The sequence below is a fragment of the Heteronotia binoei genome, chromosome 8, assembly GCF_032191835.1.
Source record: "Heteronotia binoei isolate CCM8104 ecotype False Entrance Well chromosome 8, APGP_CSIRO_Hbin_v1, whole genome shotgun sequence".
NCBI classification, from domain to species: Eukaryota; Metazoa; Chordata; class Lepidosauria; order Squamata; family Gekkonidae; genus Heteronotia; species Heteronotia binoei.
Genome location: NC_083230.1, coordinates 27,469,638 through 27,490,336, shown reverse-complemented (window position 1 = coordinate 27,490,336; position 20,699 = coordinate 27,469,638). Strand labels below are relative to the sequence as shown.

The 20,699-nt window shown below is 43.6% G+C and overlaps 1 protein-coding gene across 1 annotated transcript in view; it reads left to right on the top strand.

The window, feature by feature from the left end:
• The window catches only part of KCND2 (potassium voltage-gated channel subfamily D member 2), a 465,895-nt gene extending 445,559 nt beyond the window's left edge, over positions 1-20,336 (top strand). Inside the window, exons 4-7 of the mRNA XM_060244843.1 lie at positions 5,033-5,131; positions 11,441-11,536; positions 14,286-14,527; positions 19,751-20,336. Coding sequence (XP_060100826.1) covers positions 5,033-5,131; positions 11,441-11,536; positions 14,286-14,527; positions 19,751-19,928 — 615 coding nt within the window. The 3' untranslated portion in view covers positions 19,929-20,336. The remainder of the gene's footprint in view (positions 1-5,032; positions 5,132-11,440; positions 11,537-14,285; positions 14,528-19,750) is intronic.
• Positions 20,337-20,699: the final 363 nt, after the last annotated feature.

Genomic DNA, 20,699 nt, shown 5'->3' with positions numbered 1-20,699 from the left:
TGAGCCCCGATTTCAGGAAGGTCTACAGTTTTATAGTCACAGACAATCATTTCCAGTAAACAATCGCACAATTACAGGAAAGGACCTCCCCCATATCCCATACATCATTACAAGCATCATATTACTAAAGGAACAAGGAGGAGACAGGGAGGGTCTTTCCATACATGGCATTGATGTTGCTAACACTCTTGCAGCAATATCATCAAAAATTCAACTTGCTCCTGAGACATTTTCCAAGGTACATTTGCTCAATGCTTACTTTAGTGCTTATTCCAGCAAGTTTCTAGTTCCTCTTTTAGGCAGCTGCGGCAGAGCCGATGGGTGAAGGATTAAATTCCTCTTTTGCTGCCCTATGCTTCTACAAGAGAGAGCCAGTTTGGTGTAGTGGTTAAGTGTGCGGACTCTTATCTGGGAGAACCGGGTTTGATTTCCCACTCCTCCACTTGCACCTGCTGGAATGGCCTTGGGTCAACCATAGCTCTGGCAGAGGTTGTCCTTGAAAGGGCAGCTGCTGTGAGAGCCCTCTCCAGCCCCACCCACCTCACAGGGTGTCTGTTGTAGGGGAGGAAGGGAAAGGAGATTGTAAGCCGCTCTGAGACTCTTTGGAGTGGAGGGCGGGATATAAATCCAATATCTTCTTCTTCTTCTTCTACAAGCTGGATACACTACTAACTTCCCTTTCCTTACTTTCGCAGTCTAGAAGGATTATTTCACAGAGGCACTAGCAAGCGCTTATAAAATCTCTTTGACCTTTTGTTTCCTTGCCCTTGTGGCTAATTGATGGCTTTCAATTTACCTTATTTAATATCTTTTTATTTCAGCCCTGCTTCAGTGGCGCTGTGATTTAGCAAAAGTTCATTGGAAACAAATTCACAATTTTCTTCAGAAAATTTTTAAGATTAATCTACAACATAAACCTGAGATGTATTTACTGAATATCTGCCAAGATTCACTCCCTAAGCCAATAATTAAATTTCTGATTCATGCAGTAACTGCAGCAAGAATACTATATGCAAGACGGCGGAAAATGCAAAAAATACCTAAACAAGAGGACTTTGTTCAGAAGCGCTTAGAGATGGCAGGAATGGACTTACTTTATATAAAATTAAGAGAAGGAAATATACAAGATAGTAAGAAGACCTGGCAGCCATTGTATGATTGATTGGATGTAGTATGAGTCTGGAATTTGAGGAAATTAAGTGGCAGCATATTTTTATATAAGAATACAGGATAAGGAGTTAGTACCACATACTGTACTGAATAAGGTGCAACTAAAAGAAATGTGTATTTGCAAGCCAAAAGAAAGAGTTATAAAGTGATAGAAAGATATAAGAGGCAAAACGGAAGCTATAAATTGTAAATGATACTCAGATTATGAATTAATAGAATTAGAGATCTTGTAATAAGAAAGAAAATATAAACAAAAGTGAAGAAGAATTGCAGATTTATACCCCACTCTTCTCTCTGAATCAGAGACTCAGAGCGGTTTACAATCTCCTTTATCTCCTTCCCCCACAACAGACACCCTGTGAAGTGAGTGGGGCCGAGAGGGCTCTCACAGCAGCTGCCCTTTCAAGGACAACCTCTGCCAGAGCTATGGCTAACCCAAGGCCATTCCAGCAGGTGCAAGGAGAGGAGTGGGGAATCAAATCCGGTTCTGCCAGATAAGAGTTCACGCACTTAACCACTACACCAAACTGGCTCTCCCCCTCCAACCCTAATTTCACTATACCCCCTCTACTATTCTTTCCTTTCCCTTTCCCTTTATTTGAAACTTAATAAAACTTTTAATTAAAAAAAAATCCATAAATTTCCTAACGTGTAGTTGGCAACCCTATTTCCGTCCCTTTATCTGCCCCTCTGACTTCAGCTTTCCAGCTTCTTCCCCCTCCCTGCAGCCTCTACATAGGCTGTCTTTATCCATGGGCGGGGGGGTGGGGAACCGAAGCAGCTTGCATCATTCTTCTCTCACAACCCTGTGAGGTGGGTTAGGCTGGAAGTCTGTTACTGGTCCAAAATCACACAGTCAGCTTCCACAGCAAAGACCTGGGCCCAGCAGACCCCACTCTGAAGCCCTAACTCCTATGCCCTCCTCAAACAGCATCACAGAATCCCTAGGAATTTCTCACCAACCTGGAACTGGCAGCCGTAGTCAGGAGTGGCCCTAATGAGTTCTGCCTCAGAGGCCTGTAGTGAGACCTTTCAGACCAACAGTCTATCTCTGACAGACTGCTTAATATGGAGGAGTCATCAGCCATTACAACATCAGCTTACAACATTCTCCTCTCCCCACTTTGATCTGAACAACAACCCCGTGAGGCAGGTTAGGCTGCTTTGAAATCACCCAGTCAGCTTCTACAGCCCTCACCTGGAGATTGGCAACAGTGGTTCCCCAGCAGGAAAGGCCTCCTTCAGAGGTCTGTAGTGATACCTTAGGAATTTCCGAACAAATTGAAAAAAATATAACTAAAGGCCTTTGTGTGAGCACCTCCCAGTCTTAATGGCATCCCACCCACCCAAATGAAGGCATTCATTCCCCCCCCCAACCCACCCTGAACTTCCTACAACAGGCCCTGAGGAGAAGCTGTACTGATCAGTAAGCTCCCACTCAACAAGAAGTGTCTTCATCGAAGGTCAGTGGCCTTCTGCTGGGGTTCTTGCCTGATGGGGCTGGAGGTGGGCAGGGGAAAGCAGAGTCAGCCAAAGGCAGAGACAGTGTGAGCCAATCCTGTGCAGGCTACATCCAACAAATGAAAATCCTCAGAATTGCCACCACGGTTGGGCTTTTATTTATAACTGATTCTCAGTATCAGCAGAAGATTACATCTAGCTGATCATATGAGTTATGCCAACCAAGTATACTTTTTCTTGTGTTTGATACCCAAGCATACACGAGTCCTCTTTAGACAATATCAGCATGTTGAAAAACATATGTGGAGAAAGGGGGATGAAATAAATGCACAGGCCTTGGCAACTGGCCCACCCTACTAAAAAAAAAAAATTGTGACATCTGACTGATGAAAAGTTCTGATGAGCTTGAAAGCTTGCATGACATTATATGCCATTGTGATCACCCCCAATAGAAGGTATTGCATGGATTTTGTTTCTTGTTCTGGGTTTTATGTACGCCGTTACCTTTTTTTTTTCCACCACTATGACCACCCAGAATCTACTGCATCTCTTTGTTACCCATCCTATTGTTCTTTTTTTTTCTGGAACTGCCTTGGCTCTTGCAGATATGGTAAAGCCTTGCATATAAAATCCCCAGAAGTGATATGTTTAGCTCAAAAGTTCTAGAATGAAGCTGATGGCATGCCTGAAGACTCTTTTTTTAAATGTTTATTAAATTCTATTTAAAATGAATTTAAAATGCATTGGGATCAGCACAAGACCAAGGATCAATTTCCGTGCTAAAAACCCCTCTTGAAAGAAGATTATCTTCTTTGCCACACAGAACTGGGAAAGATCAAAGCAGACATACAGTTTCAGATTGGGGTAAGTAACAGACATTGAGAAGTGGGGAAAGGCTTCATTCAGCAAAGTTCAAAGGTTCAACCTGAGTTGCATTTAAAGAAGAGGTGCGTTTAATGCTGTGTGTTGAGTTTGCTATAATTTAAAAAGTGTCATCAGTACTGCTATAACAGTCTTTAAAAACAAAGGTAACTTTATTATAGACCCTTACTATCTGTGTGGAGACTGAAAAGTCCAAACTCTCTTACTTGCATCTTAGAATGTTCCCAGAAGCTGGCCATCCCCAGTCTTGGGAATTCACAAGATTAAGGCATGTTATTTGCTTGTTTGTTTTTACAATTTATACCATTATTCTGTACACAAAGCAGCTCCCAAAAACAGTACAAAAGAGAACTGTAAAACAAATAACTAAAAAAGAACAGTGATAAAAATACCACAATAATATGAACATTCTTCTATGACAGATATGGTGCCCCAAAATACAAACCTTTCATGTCCAGTAAATGATCACCAGAAGAAAAAATTTCAAAGCATACAGGGTAACTGAAACAATTTAAGAGTTCAGCGTGTATTATATAATAAAGTCAAAAACTAAATGCAAAATACCATGCATGTAGAGCTGATCAAAATTTCAACACTGGTATCATTTTCTCCACCCTAGAAGAACCGCCTTCTTCTTTTAAAAGAAAGAGAGAGCATTCCAGCATTATCATATCATTATCTATCATGTCTTGTTTATGTCACCCTTTCTCAAGATTCCAGTTTTGAATTTCTGCACCTGAGTCTCTGGGAAATGAAAAATGTTCTGCATGTATCAGTGACCTGTTAATGTTTTAATACTTTAGCTTTCGTGAGAATTCCTAGATTCCCATGGCAATTAAAATAAGCTATTTATGCCTAAAGGTTTTTGTTTGAATTTTTCAATGTTTTGGCGTCTACCCAAGGCAGGTCGCATAAACCTGACCACGGCATGTACAGCTTATCAGGTGTCCTGTCCCAGTGCGCAAACAAATCAAGAACCACTGGTTTAGATCTCATTGTGTTATGCAGATTTTCCTGGGAAAATCAGAATATTCTGAGTAATTGTGTGACACTTCACAGCAGCTGGACAACTATGCATTCTTTTGGTCTAGTGTCCTTTCTCTCAAGGAACATTTAGTGGGAGAATCAAAAGCGGTGTAATTAAAGCCAAAATGAAAGCCACACTCGTGACCTTGACCTAAGAGCAAAGGCCTGATCTCACTGACAGTAAAAAGAGGGAAACAAACACCTAACCTGAAAATGTATGTAAACAGCGACTCCAAACACCATTCATTCTTCTTGTTGGCTGATGCATGGCAGGAAGCAAATGCTTTTTTTCTCATTTACATGATAAATGTGGAAATATTTTTGAGGCTTGGCACCTTAAAGTCCCATTGAAAGAACCCCTTTTTGATTGGGTGCTTTGATAGCATTAAAGAAACTACTCCTATTAGCAGTGTAATTTTCTGAAGGAAAGCTGGAAAGACAAATAATGAATTTCTTGCCTCCTGTCCCCCCCCCCCCTTCTTCTTTTGCACAGAAAGCCAGGCTTGCTCGAATACGGGCTGCAAAGAGTGGGAGTGCAAATGCTTACATGAAGAGCAAAAGAAATGGCTTACTCACTAACCAGCTGCAGCAGGTAATGAGCATGTGCATTCTAAATCCAGAAACCCTACTTAATAATAGCTCAAACGTCCTTGTACTGCTTTGCATCAGAACAAGAAGAAGAAGATATTGGATTTATATCCCGCCCTCCACTCCGAAGAGTCTCAGAGCGGCTCACAATCTCCTTCCCCTTCCTCCCCCACAACAGACACCCTGTGAGGTGGGTGGGGCTGGAGAAGGCTCTCACAGCAGCTGCCCTTTCAAGGACAACCTCTGCCAGAGCTATGGCTGACCCAAGGCCATTCCAGCAGGTGCAGGTGGAGGAGTGGGGAATCAAACCCGGTTCTCCCAGATAAGAATCCGCACACTTAACCACTACACCAAACTGGCTCTCCAAACAAGTCAATTTGACTCGCAGTGTAGCATGACAGTTACCTTTCAGACTGAGCAAGGAGTAATTGTTCTTAGCAGAGACACTGAGCATTCACAGTGCAGTGCTATGCAGAGTTACTCCAGTTTAAGTCCACTGAAATGAATGGGTTCAGACTTAAGTAAATTGCGTAAGATTGAAAATCTGCAAGTCAGGCAAGTGGGTTTCCTGAGGAAAAATTTTTTAATGCCCATCAACTAACCTCTGGGGAAGAGGGCATCTGTTTCCCCTGTTCCACAAAGCAGGAATCAAGTTGCACCTTTAAGACCAACCAATTTCTATTTAGAACGTAAGCTTGTGTGCGCTCTCTTAAGCGCACTTCATCAGACGAGGGGATCAGGTATTGTGAGCTGAAATGCAAGCAGTCTGGCAAACTAACTGGTCACATAAAACAGTGTGGCTAGGCCATTTGGTCTGGATAGCCATAAAAGGTAATAAAATTCTCTGCCAAATGCTGTTTCTGCAAATCTAGGTGAATCACAAAAGGACATATATATGATGAAGTGTGCTTAAGAGAGCGCACGAAAGCTTACGTTCTAAATAAAAATTGGTTGGTCTTAAAGGTACACTTGATTCCTGCTTTGTTCTACTACTTCAGACCGGCTGCCCACTTGGATCTATTCCCCTGTTCCAGTGCTGGATTTCATCTGGTGAACACCAAGAATCTTGAACTCATTTTCAAGAGCTCTGTTCTATGGTCCCTAAACATGGGAAGTAAGACCAGAAGGAAAAGGCAGTCTTTTCCATTACATCCCCAAGACTGTAGAAGACTGCTTCCAAGAGGTGCAATCATGCATTACCCTTCTGGCTGTGGAAAGACCTCCTATTCAGTAAAGCTTACTAGCATCAAGATCTGCTAATTCCAGAAAGCCTTTGATAAAGTTCCTCATCAAAGGCTCCTTAGAAAGCTTGAGAGTCATGGAGTACAAGGACAGGTCCTCTTGTGGATCAAAAACTGGCTGAGTAATAGGAAGCAGAGAGTGAGTATAAATGGGCAGTCTTCACAGTGGAGGACGGTAAGCAGTGGGGTGCCGCAGGGCTCGGTACTGGGTCCCATGCTCTTAAACTTGTTCATAAATTATTTGGAGTTGCGAGTGAGCAATGAAGTGGCCAAGTTTGCAGATGACACTAAATTGTTCAGGGTGGTGAGAACCAGAGAGGATTGTGAAGCACTCCAAGGGGATCTGTTGAGGCTGGGTGAGTGGGCGTCAACATGGCAGATGAGGTTCAATGTGGACAAGTGCAAAATAATGCACATTGGGGCCAAAAATCCCAGCTACAAGTTGATGGGGTGTGAACTGGCAGAGATTGACCAAGAGAGAGATCTTGGCGTCATGGTAGAGAACTCACTGAAAATGTCAAGACAGTGTGTGATTGCAATAAAAAAGGCCAGCGCCATGCTGGGAATTATTAGGAAGGGAATTGAAAACAAATCAGCCAGTATCATAATGTCCCTGTATAAATTGATGGTGAGGTCTCCTTTGGAATACTGTGTGCAATTCTGGTCACCGCACCTCAAAAAGGATATTATAGCATTGGGAAAAGTCCAGAAAAGGGCAACTAGAATGATTAAAGGTTTGGAACACTTTCCCTATGAAGAAAGGTTAAAACGCTTGGAGCTCTTTAGCTTGGAGAAACGTCGACTGCGGAGTGACATGATAGAGGTTTACAAGATAATGCATGGAATGGAGAAAGTAGAGAAAGAAGTACTTTTCTCCCTTTCTCACAATACAAGAACTCATGGGCACTCAATGAATTGCTGAGCAGTCAGGATAAAACAGATAAAAGGAAGTACTTCTTCACCCAAAGGGTGATTAATTCACTGCCACAGGAGGTGGTGGCAGCTACAAGCATAGCCAGCTTCAAGAGGGGTTAGATAAAAATATGGAGCAGAGGTCCATCAGTGGCTATTAGAGCATCTGCAGGGGTGGCAGCTAGAGGAGTGGCCTGCATTTCAGCCAGGCGCACTCTTAAAGGGACAGTCTCCGACCCATCTCCCTGCATCGGAGCAGCTGCCAGAACCCCCCCCCCATACCCTTCCAGGGGTGGGAACGTGGCAGAGGACAGACCAAGGGAAGGGAGCAGGCAGTAGCACAGGGGAGCCCCCTGCCAGAGCCCGCTGCCTGGTTCAAGTGCCGGAGACGCTTGCACATCACCTGGTCTTGAGCGAGGGGAGGGCAGTCAGGGTGTGCAGTTGCACTTACCCAGCCATGGGTGACAGTCCTCACATGCTGAGCCTCTAGGAGCTGGGAACCTGTGGAGACCTGGAAATAAGAGCAGTTAGCCCCAGGGGAGAGACCTCACTCTCCCCCTCGCAAGTCAAAGATACTGTCAAAGCAACGCTTCTGTCCTTGACTCCTGTCAGTCTGGCTTCCGCCCGGACCATGGGACGGTGCTGGTTGCCCTGGTGGATGACCTTCAGCGGCATCTGGATCAAGGCGGCTCGGCGGTGAGCAGTGCCTCAAGGGGCAGTACTTTCCCCAATGTTATTCAACATCTATATGTGCCCCCTTGCCCAGATTGCCCGAAGGTATGGGGTGGGTTGTCATCAGTATGCTGATGACACCCAGCTCTATCTGCTCATGGGCGGGTGGCCTGCCTGCCAGAAAATCTGGACCGGGCGTTACAGGCAGTGGCTAGGTGGCTTAGGCTGAGCGGGCTGAAGCTGAACCCGGCGAAGACAGAGGTCCTTTGCTTGGGTCGTTGTGGCCCGGGAAGGGAAATCCCCCTGCCAGTTTTTGACGACGCGCCGTTGATAGCGGCAAGCAGGGTCAAAAGTTTGGGGGTACTATTGGAGCCTTCACTGACAATGGAGGCTCAGATAGCAGCCACTGCCAAGTCCGCATTCTTTCATCTTAGGCGGGCGAAGCAGTTGGCCCCCTTCCTGGAACGCAACGACCTAGCAACAGTGATTCATGCTACAGTCACCTCGAGGTTGGACTACTGTAATGCCCTCTACATGGGGCTACCCTTGTGCCGGACCCGGAAATTGCAGTTAGTGCAGAATGCCGCTGCCTGGCTGCTATTAGGGCTCCCAAGATTGGAGCACATTCGGTCGGGGCTTCGGGATCTGCACTGGCTGCCAATAACATTCCGAGTCCGGTACAAGGTGTTGGTCATTACCTTTAAAGCCCTATATGGCCTAGGACCTGCCTACCTTAGGGACCGTCTCTCCCCACACGTTCCCCAGAGAGTACTACGATCGGGTTCACAAAACCTGTTAGCAATCCCCGGGCCAAAGGAGGCCCGCCTGAAATCCACCAGGGATCGGGCCTTCTCGGTAACGGCGCCTTACTGGTGGAACCAGCTGCCGGAAGAGGTACGGGCCCTGCGGGACCTAGGGCAGTTCCGCAGGGCCTGTAAGACAGCCCTCTTCCGGCAGGCCTATAACAACTAACTGACATTGAGAATATCTTCTGGATGGAACTAAAAATGACATTGAGAATATCTTCTGGATGGAACTAGAAATGCATCTACAGACCACTGGTTTTTATTCTTATTTTTATGTCTTATTAATTATGGTTTTAACTTTATTATGTAAATGTTTTTAAGCTGAATCTATGTGAATTATAGTGTTGTAAGCCGCCCTGAGCCACTTCGGTGGGAAGGGCGGGATATAAGTCTAAATATAAATAAATAAAGTAATTATGAGCCCGTCACCAACATGCCTGTCCCTCGCTCTAAGTCCGCATGGCGGGGAGCTCACTGGCAGAGCCTCTTGCCATGCGCGGCTGTCTCTAACAACTGAGTTGTGCGAGGCCAGAGTGGAAGTATTTCTAGGAGGGGAGGCATGGCAATTGGTTGCTGGGGAGGGGGCTTTCCAACCTGGGGCACAAGGGAATTGGTGAGGCAATTACACTGCTTCCAAAGGGGTTTGCGAGCTCTCGTGGCGGCGGTAGCAACCTTTGTTTTCGGTTTCAATGAGTGCCTATGGGATACGCTGCCATTTTCACAGGTGTAACTTTACGCCTCTTGGGGGGGCGTGTCATGGCCCGAACTCCTTAGGGAGCTGCCTAAGCCAGGCCATGCCACCAACTCCACCCCTTCCTGTGCCAGAGCACCTTGTTCCTCCGCACTTCCGCCAACACTCGGGTGCAGCCCTATGGTGCCGCCGCTCTCGGACGGAGCGATGCTTCAGCGGCCCCACGCCCATGTAAGTGCCCTTCAGCACAGCGGGACTGGACACACCAGTGCAAATGCGATTTCTGCCAATGTGGGGGAAGGTTTGCTCCCAAAGCACTTTGGGCCCCCAAAATAGGATTGTGCTCTTAGAAACAGATGTACTACAAAATAATGCTAAACACATTAAAAATGCTTACAATAATCATTATAAACAAAAGTAATGTTTAAAATCGAAAGCATGCGAAGTTTATAGATTTAGGAAATCTGTCATCTATCTACGAAAAAGTAGGAGCAAAAGTACAGTTTCCCCCACACACACAAATTTATGCTTGTTAAAGATTATTGCATTATTTTGTATAAGATATCAAAGTTTCAGAGACTGGATTACTCCTAGAGTTTGTGCTGTAGTCAGATTCTAACAGCCACCTGCCATTATTTGAATCTATGGCTTTAGTTTGTCGTCGTCATTCACGAACAAGAGCACCAATAATAAATCAGAGGATATTGTATATGCCATTTGTAATTACATGCCTTCTTTTAGCATCCACTCTAGTCTTTCTGACTCAAAAGAGAATTGTTGAGTGATTTTAATTTTTTTTTTTTAAAAAAAAAAATCCTTTTTTGCAGTACAAAGGAACCCTAATGCTATCTACAACTTCTGTAAAAAGATAAAACAGAAAAAAAAATGTAGCCAATAAAATAGCCAGTTTGAAGTTATTGTAAATGAAACCTTAGATCAAGAAAACTGTAAGTGAGGCTCTGTTTGTGGAACTATTATTTCATCTATACATAAAATATAACAGCCCAATCATAACATGATTTTGTTTTAAAGCCCTGTTGTACTGAAGAGCCCTGTCCAGCTTCTTCTGTGAATTTCAGCTAAGCAAACAAATGCAACTGAACACCCAATTTGCATCACAAGGATTTTGGGTGGTTTGTGGTGGGGGGTGTTGTCCAGATGTTTCAATGCTTTCTTGCGTTCTGGCATTAAGCTCAAGTACTTTGGGTAATATGAATTGTGTTTTATAGAGAGAAACCTAGGGCGTTTTCGCACAGGGCTTACCCCAGAGCGACGTCCCTCTTCGCCACGCAGCGTCTGCGCGGATTTCGCACCAACTGCTCCGCAGAACCTGGAAGAGCCGGGGCTTTTGCGTCGCAAATGTAAACTGGTTTTTGGCGATTTACATTTGCGACGCAAAAGCCGCGGTACTTCGCAGCTCTTCCGGGTTCTGCGGAGCAGTTGGTGCGAAATGCGCGCAGACGCTGTGCGGTGAAGAGGAACGTCGCTCCGGGGTAAGCCCTGGGCAAAAACGCCCCTAGTTGAAAACTATTTTAAAGCCAATTTTCTTAAATTTAACACAATATGCATGGTTTATTTTACCTTGGTCACCGTTTCCATGATGAAACATTGCTGGCAGGTTTATTTATTTTTTTGCTTTCTGGTACCTGTGCAGTGCCCAGATACTGCTTACTACTTGTGGGACACTGCTGTGCTATAGGGTACCATCACCATCTAACTAAAAATTATTACAATTCAGGCAACTTACAACTGCCTGCAAATTGCTGAAGGAGATTTGGGTTATTAGTATTTTAGTGTCATCTTATTTTGAATGTTGATTTTTTGTTTGTTTGTTTTATTGAGATTTTACTGTGTTGTGAGCCCCCCTAAGCCAACTTGTGGGGCAGGGTGGGATAGAAGTTAAATAACTAAATAAAATTATTTACTTAGCTAAAGGTATAATCTAACACTCTTTCAGTCTCACAGTAAATATTATTTTCATTTATTAACAGTTATCTGGTGAAGAACAAGGCGACTTTGTTGGCAAATCCGGTTCTTCCTTTGAAATCCAACACCACCACCTGCTTCACTGTCTAGAAAAAACCACAGTAAGAAAATAAACCTCCAACCTTCTTGTAATTTGTGAAAAACAGATGTGGTGTTGGCTTACTGTTGCTGATCTGTTGTTTCTAATTAAGAAGTACTCTAACACCATTATGCATTTATTTATCAAAGTCAATTTCATGGAACATGATTAGTCTGGGGGCATGTATTTGTATAACATGGCCCTCATTTTGGACTTCATTGGTTCTGCTCGGAATTATGTGATGACGTTCAGTTTAACACATGAAAAGCCTGATCAGAAAGTTTGCTAGCAAATTATGGTTCAGAAGAAGTAACTATAACTATAGTAACTACAGTAGTAGTAATCTCTGGTTCCCTCCCTGCACACACTGAACTTTAGTAATCAGCCTGTTGGCTTCAGATCTTCTCTTTTCAAGATCCTCTTCTTGAATCCTTATTCTTGAGAGAGCTTTCTGTCAGTAACCAAAGTGGTGGGCAGATCCACAGGGAAATCCGTGAGGACACAATGTTCATACTGACAACGCTAGATAGTCTTTGTTAGTTCTGGTGGCAAAATATGATCAAGCTGAGAAAAAGAGAGGGGGGAGATTTTGAACCTGGGTCTCTGAGATTCTAGTTTGAACCTCTTAACCAATGTACCATTCTGAGACTCACACTGGACCAACTAAAGAATCGTGCTCAATAGGAGATGGGTGGAGGCAGGGACTCTGAGGGATACCATTGGCAATATTATTTATTTATTTATTTATTTATTTATTTATTTATTTATTTATTCGAGATTTATATCCCGCCCTTCCCACAAGTAGCTCAGGGCGGCTTCCAAAATTGATCAAACATGAAAATTAAACAATTTTAAGTATAAAAACAATTAAATATTTAAGCAATTAAAACCTTAAAAACCAATAACATTTCAATAACATATAAACAGATGGCTGGCCAAGTTACATCAAGTTTTCATCCTAGCTAGGTGTAAGCTAGCCGGAAGAGGGTCGTCTTACAGGCCCTGCGGAACTGAACCAGGTCCCGCAGGGCCCTCACCTCCTCCGGCAGCTGATTCCACCATGTGGGGGCCATAACGGAGAAAGCCCTTTCTCTGGTGGATTTCAATAGAATGATGACAGTTTCAATGAAAACCCAGAAATGATTTCAGGCCTCTCTAGTAATTGCTGGGAACTCTGTGGTACAACTATAGCGTTTCTGGTAATTCCTAGAAACAACTGATGTCACTAATGGATTTTTCCAGAAGTGATGCCACGCGATCATGATGTTGCTTCTCTCCCCCCGCGCCCAATTATTTTTCTCTTGTCAGCTGCAGGAGGAAAACAGGTGAGGAAACAGGAGTAGGGTTGGGGGATTTCCTACTCCTGGTGAAAACCTGTCAGCCCTGAGTAGGCCCACCCAATGCATAATGGCTTGACCTAAAGTGGATCACACTATTGGTATGACAGTTTTTAATATAAGTAGATGGACAAAGATTGGGAGAATTATGTAAAAAACACGCTTTCCACCAAAAAAATTTAATGGCAGGATCATCAGAAAGGATGTATTAGCTGTAGAGATACACTTGGTTGGATATCCAGGATCATGTGAAAGTCATGAAAGTTAAAAGGATGCAAAATAATGTAACTGTTTCGTAAAGAAGAAATATACATCTTCTAATCCAGTAATTCTGAATTTTTTTTTTCCAAATCAAGGGCGCATTTTTATCCCTACATGCAACATGGGACTCTGTGTTTCAAAGCAGACCCCAATATCCATTTGTAGTGGAGATACATAATCTCTGTAACTGCTGTTTCATTTCTTTCAAATTGAATGGATTATTGGCAGGCCTTGAATTCAGCAGGAGCACAGCTCCTGAACCTTTCTGAGAGATTCCCCCTTCTCCTCCCCACCTACCTTGTCCATTGAATAGTATGTGCAGCTGCATAACAATCTCTGGATTAGGAGAGAGGGCAACCAGCCAGCCACCATGAGCTTTGCCACACACCTAGCAGCCCTCATTAATCCCTGGAGAAGCCTGCACCATTCTTTCTCCATTTCTTATGTAATTTTTGGGATGACAGGTGGCTTGCTGGACTTTTGACTGTGAGGGGGGGGGGGTGTGGCCAAGGAGAGCCCCAGGTGAGCGAGGCCTGCTTGGGCTTTGCCCAGTTCCCTGGATCCCATGGGAGAAATACAAAGAAAACACCTTCAAGACCAACGAGTGCTAATGTTTTAAGCATGTTTTAAGATTTTTTTTTTAAAAAAAAAATATTTTTAAAAACTTTAATCACGTTTATCTGTGTCCTTTATAAAGTTTATATCTAATCTTAAATAGGTGCACACATGGTGCAGTCCGACAGTGCCCAGCCCAGCCCAGCCCAACAAGGTCTCATTTATGTCAGATCTGGCCCTCATAACAAATGAGTTGGACACCCCTGGTTTAGGGTTCTTTGATCAGCAGGTTCTCAGATCATGTTACAAACTCTCCTAAGTTTTAAAAGAATTGGACCAACAATATAAGTGGTTCATGAAATTCAAGTCCAAAGCCCCCTTGAATCCAAGAAACTAGTTTTATGGAAGGCAAGGCTGAGGAAGAATTTTGACTTGTGTTTCTTCCAGACAATCTAATATAATTTAATGCTGACAAATTCCAGCGTACTTACTTGACAGCAAGTTCCACTGAAAACTTTGGAACTTACTTTGAATTAAACATGCATAGAATTAAGCTTCGCATCTTTGTAAGCTCTCATTTTTAAAGCAACCTTAACAATTGCTTTTCTTTCTAAACAGAATCACGAATTTGTGGATGAACATACCTATGAAGAAAGCTGCATGGAGGTTTCAACTGTCAACAGAAAGTCCAGCCCTTCTCTTTCTTCCCAACAAGGAGTTACAAGCACTTGCTGTTCACGGCGGCATAAAAAGACATTCCACATACCAAATGCTAACATTACCAGCAGCCACCCAAGTAGCATCCAAGAACTAAGTACCATTCAGATCAGATGCATGGAGAGAACACCTCTATCTAACAGGTATGTTAAATATTGTCTTAAATAAATACAACAATATGCTCAGTCTTGTCAGAATCACTACTAAGACTATATTGGCCTGAGATTACTGAAGAATTGCGTGATACATTAACATGACAATTTTTTAAAAAATGCAGAAGTCAAGACATGTTGGTGTCTGAACATAAAAAGAGCTCTGCTGGATCAGACCGGTAGTCCACCTAGTCCACCATCCTGTCTCACATAGCAGCCAACCAATCGCCCTCGAGGGCCAACAAACATGACACAGAGGCGAAGTCCTTCCCTGATTTCCCCTGATGCTGACACCCAGCTCGGATATTTGGAGGGATAGCCAAGTTAGTCTCTTGTAGCCAAATTAAACAAACCTGGGTAGCATCTTAAAGACTAACAACATTTGTTCCAGCATGAGGTTTCATGACTCAGAGCTTATTTCTTGTGCAAGTTCTGGCTCATATCAAAATAACATTTTTTAAAAAACTGTCTGAAAACTAGTTTGCTACTTCAGAAACGCCAATCTGCAAGATATGATAGTCTAGACAATCTGCCGTGATCCCCCTGTCACTATTGATACAGTAGCAGAACTGGAAGCTCCTTTACCGTCTTCTGTCCTGTTTTGGACCACTTCAGCTGTGTCTCACAGGAAGAGGTCGACAAGGTTCTTGCAACTGTGAGGCCTACCACTTGCCTTCACGATCCACGTCCATCTTGTCTAATAAAGACTTGTGGCCCCCCCGTGTGATATTATCAACCTATCCCTCATGTCAGGGGTCTTCCCAGAGGGGTTGAAGGAGGCAGTGGTGCATCTCTCATGAAGAATTCATCTTTAGACCCAACGGTCTTAGCCAACCACTACCCAGTATTGAACCTTTCATTTCTGGGTACGGCAGTTGAGAGAGTGGCAGCCAAGCAGCTGAAGGTCTTCTTGGATGATGCCTCCATCCTATGCCCCTTCCAGTCTGGTTTCTGACCTGGCCATGGGACTGAGATGGTATTGGTCACCCTTATCGATGATCTCCAGAGGAAGCTGGACCAAGGTGGGTTGACACTGCTGTTACTTCTTGATCTGACAGCAGCGTTCAACGTGGTTGATTACAATTTTTTGGCCCACTGCCTTGCCGATGTGAGGATTCAGGAGTCTGCCTTACCCTCCAAGACTGGGGATAGAGGGTGGCATTGGGAGAGAGGGTGTCCCCATGGTTCCCATTGGACTGCAACATCCCACAAGGAGCAATCCTCTCCTCACTTCTTCTAAGCATATATATGTACCCCCTCACCCAGCTGATTTGAGGGTTTGGGCTAGGGAGCCATCAATATGCAGATGACACCCAGCTCTATCTGTTAATGGATGGCCCCAGATGTTTTGGATTTCAGAAGCTATGGCTGGTTAGCTTTGGCAGAGTAGGCTGAAGTTAAATCCAACAAAAATGGAGGTCCAGTACCTAAGCCATAGGAGCTTGGAGAGGAAAATATGGCTTCTTGCCCTGGGTGAGGTGCCATTGACACCAGCACTGAAGATGAGGAGCCTGGACGTGATACTGGATGCTTCCTTATCCATGGAGGCCCATGTCACAGCGGTTACCAAATCAGCTTTTTCCCATCTTCAGCAGGTGCAGCAACTGGCCCCATACCTCTCCACCTATGACTTGGCTACAGTGATCCTTGCAATGGTCACTTCCAGATTGAACTACTGTAACTCACTCTATGTGGGCCTATCCTTGCACCTGATCTAGAAGTTGCAGCGGGTGCAGAAGGTGGTGTCACGTGTGCTGACAGTGACACCTTTGCGGGTTCACATACAGTCTGTGCTCCATGAACTGCACTGGCTGTCAATTCAATTCCAAATCCATTTCAAGCTTCTGGTATTAACCTTTAAGGCCATGAGCAGCTAGGGACTGATACACATTTGGGACAGCCTTTCCCCATATGTCCCCTGTCGAGCCTTGTACTCAGCAGATCAACATCTTCTGGTGATCCTCGGTCCAAAAGATGCCTGACTAGCCTCGAGGGCCAGGGAATTCTCAGCCCTAGCTCCAGCCTGGTAGAATTAGCTTCTCTCGGAGGTCAGGGCCCTAAACGACCTTCTGGAAGTTCTGCAGGGCCTGCAAGATGGAGCTGTTCCACCAGGCTTTTGAATGAGGCAGCAGGCATCATTTATCCACTAGGCCTCTCCTGTCACTTTCTTTGCAAATGAGCATACATGTAGACTCGCTCCCTCAAGAGCTGAAGATAAGTTATGCCTTACTGGATCAATTAGAATATATGATACTTATTTTAGTTGCCAGCTCTGTACAATTAGATGGTGGTTTTAAATGCTGATAGTTTTTTAATTTGCTTATATGTATATTCTGATTCTGTCAATAAAAGGCAACCAACCTTGGTTCTGGCGGTTTCTGGGTCTCCCTACTCTCCCATTGACTGAGCCTCCTGTCACACCGCTTCACGGAGGAGAGAAAGAAACCCCTCAATTGGCTGAGGGAGGGAGGAGGAGGGAAAGAAAAAGCCTTCCCTCAATTGACTGAGGGCTCCTCCCTCTCCTCCTCTGGAAAGGAAACACCCAGAGATGGGGACAATGGCATCTCATAGCAGCAAGCCAGATATAGAGAGAGAGCTAGGGAAGAAAAGTGAGAGACAGAGAAAGATTGAAATCCTGTGCTTAAGACCAACAACTTTCTCAGAGAGAGTCTGTTGGTCTGAAAGTCATCACTAAAGGCTTCTGAGGGAGAACTCATTGGGGCCAGTCCTGACTAGGACTGCCAGTTCCAGGTTGGTGGGAAATTCCTAGAGATTTTATTTATTTATTTGTCTTACATTTATATCCCGCCCTCTCTGCGAGCAGACTCAGGGTGGCTGACAATCAAATAACATCTAAAAACAAATAGAACGCTAAAATTACTAAAATTGTTAAAACAAAACACAGCGGTGCTACTCAAAGGATAAACAGGCAAATTTCAAAACAGTTCTTCAGCAGGCAATTTCATTTCAAAAATAGTTCATTCAGAATTTCATTATGATCATCCGGTGGTCCTTGAAGATGTTATGCAGTCTCTAACAGATGGTCACTGGTAAATGTGGCAGCCCTCTCCCATCTCAGATGTTGCAGGCAAGTCAAAATAATTCTGTTTTGCAGACCCTGTGGAATTGGGAATAATTCCACAGGGCCCTTATGGCTTCCGGGAGGGTGTTCCATAGTGCCAGCACTGCCACAGAGAAGGCCTTGGCCCTGGTGGAACTCAGCCTGGCCTCCCTTGGTCTGGGGATGGAGAGAAGACTTTGAGCTCCCGAATACATAAACACTACAATATCTGAAAATGCAATGTATAACACCTATAAATACCTTCAGCAATGACTAAAATCATTAATATTGGAGACCAACGCTCCTACGTTCGACGGACAATTGACGGCAATAGGAAATTGACCATAATGACTTATAAACAACAGGTGTTGTGAATTTCTTAAAAGACACAGCGTTTACAGTGGCATACTTAATACATAGTGAACTACAATACTTATACCAAAAAACATAGTAAACGACAATTTGATTACAAAAAGCACGACAAGTCCCAATCACTGTTAAGACCATCCTAGTTTACAAGATTTGACAGCCAAGGTTAAACAATTTGAGAATCGACTTAAAGAACTTAAAGTCAAAAAGTTCCACAGAGATACCTCAGATTATGAGCAGTCTAAGGTATATAATTGGTGGGCTCTGCAGACCACTAAGAAATGTGTAACATGGGCTGACGGGTGGTCCGAACCCGATACATCAGAAGGGGAAGATTCTGTTGTCTCCTCAGGGGATGACGGCACCTCTGTAAGAGGGTATGGGCTGAGAAATCCAAGACCCAGGGCCCCTTCTTATTATCAGAGGCGCCCCCCCCCCCCCCCCCGAGAGCAAGAAAATGAACTTGATAATTAATTTATCCTCTTACCCGCTTCTCTTACAGAGAAGAATTGGAGCACTGGACTCTGTTTTCATGGCATTGCACACTACTTCCCAACTCCAATTTCAAGGAACAAACTGTTGGACTTCAATATAGGACTAGTTGTTCTGGGAGTAGTTTCTCTTGCACTTTGTGATACACTGTATTTTCTATAAATCATTTGTTATATAAATAATTGAATTTCTAAGGATTTGAGGTTAATTCAATGTGAATGCCTGTGTGGCTCTCTCCTCCTGTTCTACCTTTTCACGTTACTCTGTTTGGTTGCTATAAGAGCCAGTTTGGTATAGTGGTTAAGTGTGCAGACTCTTATCTGGGAGAACTGGGTTTGATTCCCCACTCCTCCACTTGCACCTGCTGGAATGGCCTTGGGTCAGCCATAGCTCTGGCAGAGGTTGTCCTTGAAAGGGCAGCTGCTGTGAGAGCCCTCTCCAGCCCCACCCACCTCACAGGGTGTCTGTTGTGGAAGAGGAAGGTAAAGGAGATTGTGTGCCGCTCTGAGACTCTTCAGAGTGGAGGGCGGGATATAAATCCAATATCATCTTCTTCATCTTCTTCTATAATCTCCAAGTGAGGGCTGGAGATGACTCAGAATTACAACTGCTCTCCAGATGACAAAGATCAGCTCCCCTGAGGTGTTTGTGTGTGTGTGGGGGGGGAAGTGAATGCCTTCACTTGGGTGGGTGAGAAGGCACTCTGCCATGGCCTCTTCTAGAGCCCGGTTGTATGTTTCTTCACAGTGGGCCTTGTTCCTAGAAAGTTTATAAGCCTATAAACATTTATATAAACTTTTTTATACTTATATATGGGTGTCGCTCCAAGGTTTTGTGAACAGGCGAGCTACATATGTATATGAATGGAAATTCCTCAACTTAAAAACTATCTTTGGATCAGTCATTTGAGTTTAAAGGTTCCTTTATTGTCAACAACAAATACAGCCAGTTGGAATGACATGGCCAGCAGTTTCTAAGAGAAATCAAGAAAACTGCTTTAGTTCTTCCTCTGATCTGCATGTCTTTGGGGCACTATAGGGTTCTCCGCCCACCCCACCCCCACATGCACAATGAAGTAGTGTAGTGTACACCTAAGCAGAGTTACACCTTTATAAATTCACTGATTTCAGTGGCCTTAGAAGAATGTAACTCTGCTTAGGACCACTTTGTTAGTGAATCTGAATTATGAGTGATGGGTTTTGACTTGCCAGAATTGAATAAGAACACTAAGTAGATGAAACATTTTTATAATTTTGTATCGGTTGTGTTTTGTTTTGTTTTAACTTCTCTAGCCGATCCAGTCTAAATGCCAAAATGGAAGAGTGTGTTAAACTAAACTGTGAGCAGCCTTATGTAACAACAGCAATAATCAGCATTCCAACACCACCTGTGACCACACCAGAGGGAGATGATAGACCAGGATCTCCAGAGTATTCAGGAGGAAACATTGTCAGAGTTTCTGCTTTATAAAATACGTAGAATAAAGACCACATAGAAGCTGAATTGTGGATTCTGAAGAAAGGATACAGCAAACTCTTTGTTCAGTGGAACAGAAACTGATGGCTGAAGGGTTCTGATGATACAAAACATTTTGGGTTTTCAGTACTAAGTTGTGTGCAGTGGGCAACCAAATGGAATTTCTACATATCACTTGAACTTTTCCATAAGAAACTATTCTGTGACTCTTTTGATTTACTCTATGAGCACAATGAAATGTCCCCCATTGATGCTTCTTTCCATGAAAAATCTTTTTAATAAAATATTTTAAAAAAATTCAGACAATTTATGTTTGAACGAATGCAAAATCCAGGATGGAAACGTTTTGATAATGTGTTCTCTTTTTCCTGTAAATAAACCATGAACCTGTTGACAAACTGACTTTGAGAGAGAGAGAGAGAGAATGTCTCATAAAATATTTGTACTGACTGAAAGAAACACAACCATAATGCATGTGAAAATTATTTGGAGCTGTGATTTGAGTTTATTTCTGGTTTGTTTGTTTGTTTCATGTTAGGCATGATAACATTTTACCATAGAAATGGGGCATTTCTGTGGACTTTAAAAAGCTGGTTGATAATGTTCCACGGTAGTTGTACAAAGAGCTTCCTTTGCAGAGGGAAAAAGGAAGCATTTCTTAGTAGAGTTGAGGTGTTCGGTTAATTCAGTATTTATCATTGTTTTCTCTTGCTTTTTTGGTTACAACTGCAATAATTCAATGTCTGTCGTATCAGGAATCAAGCT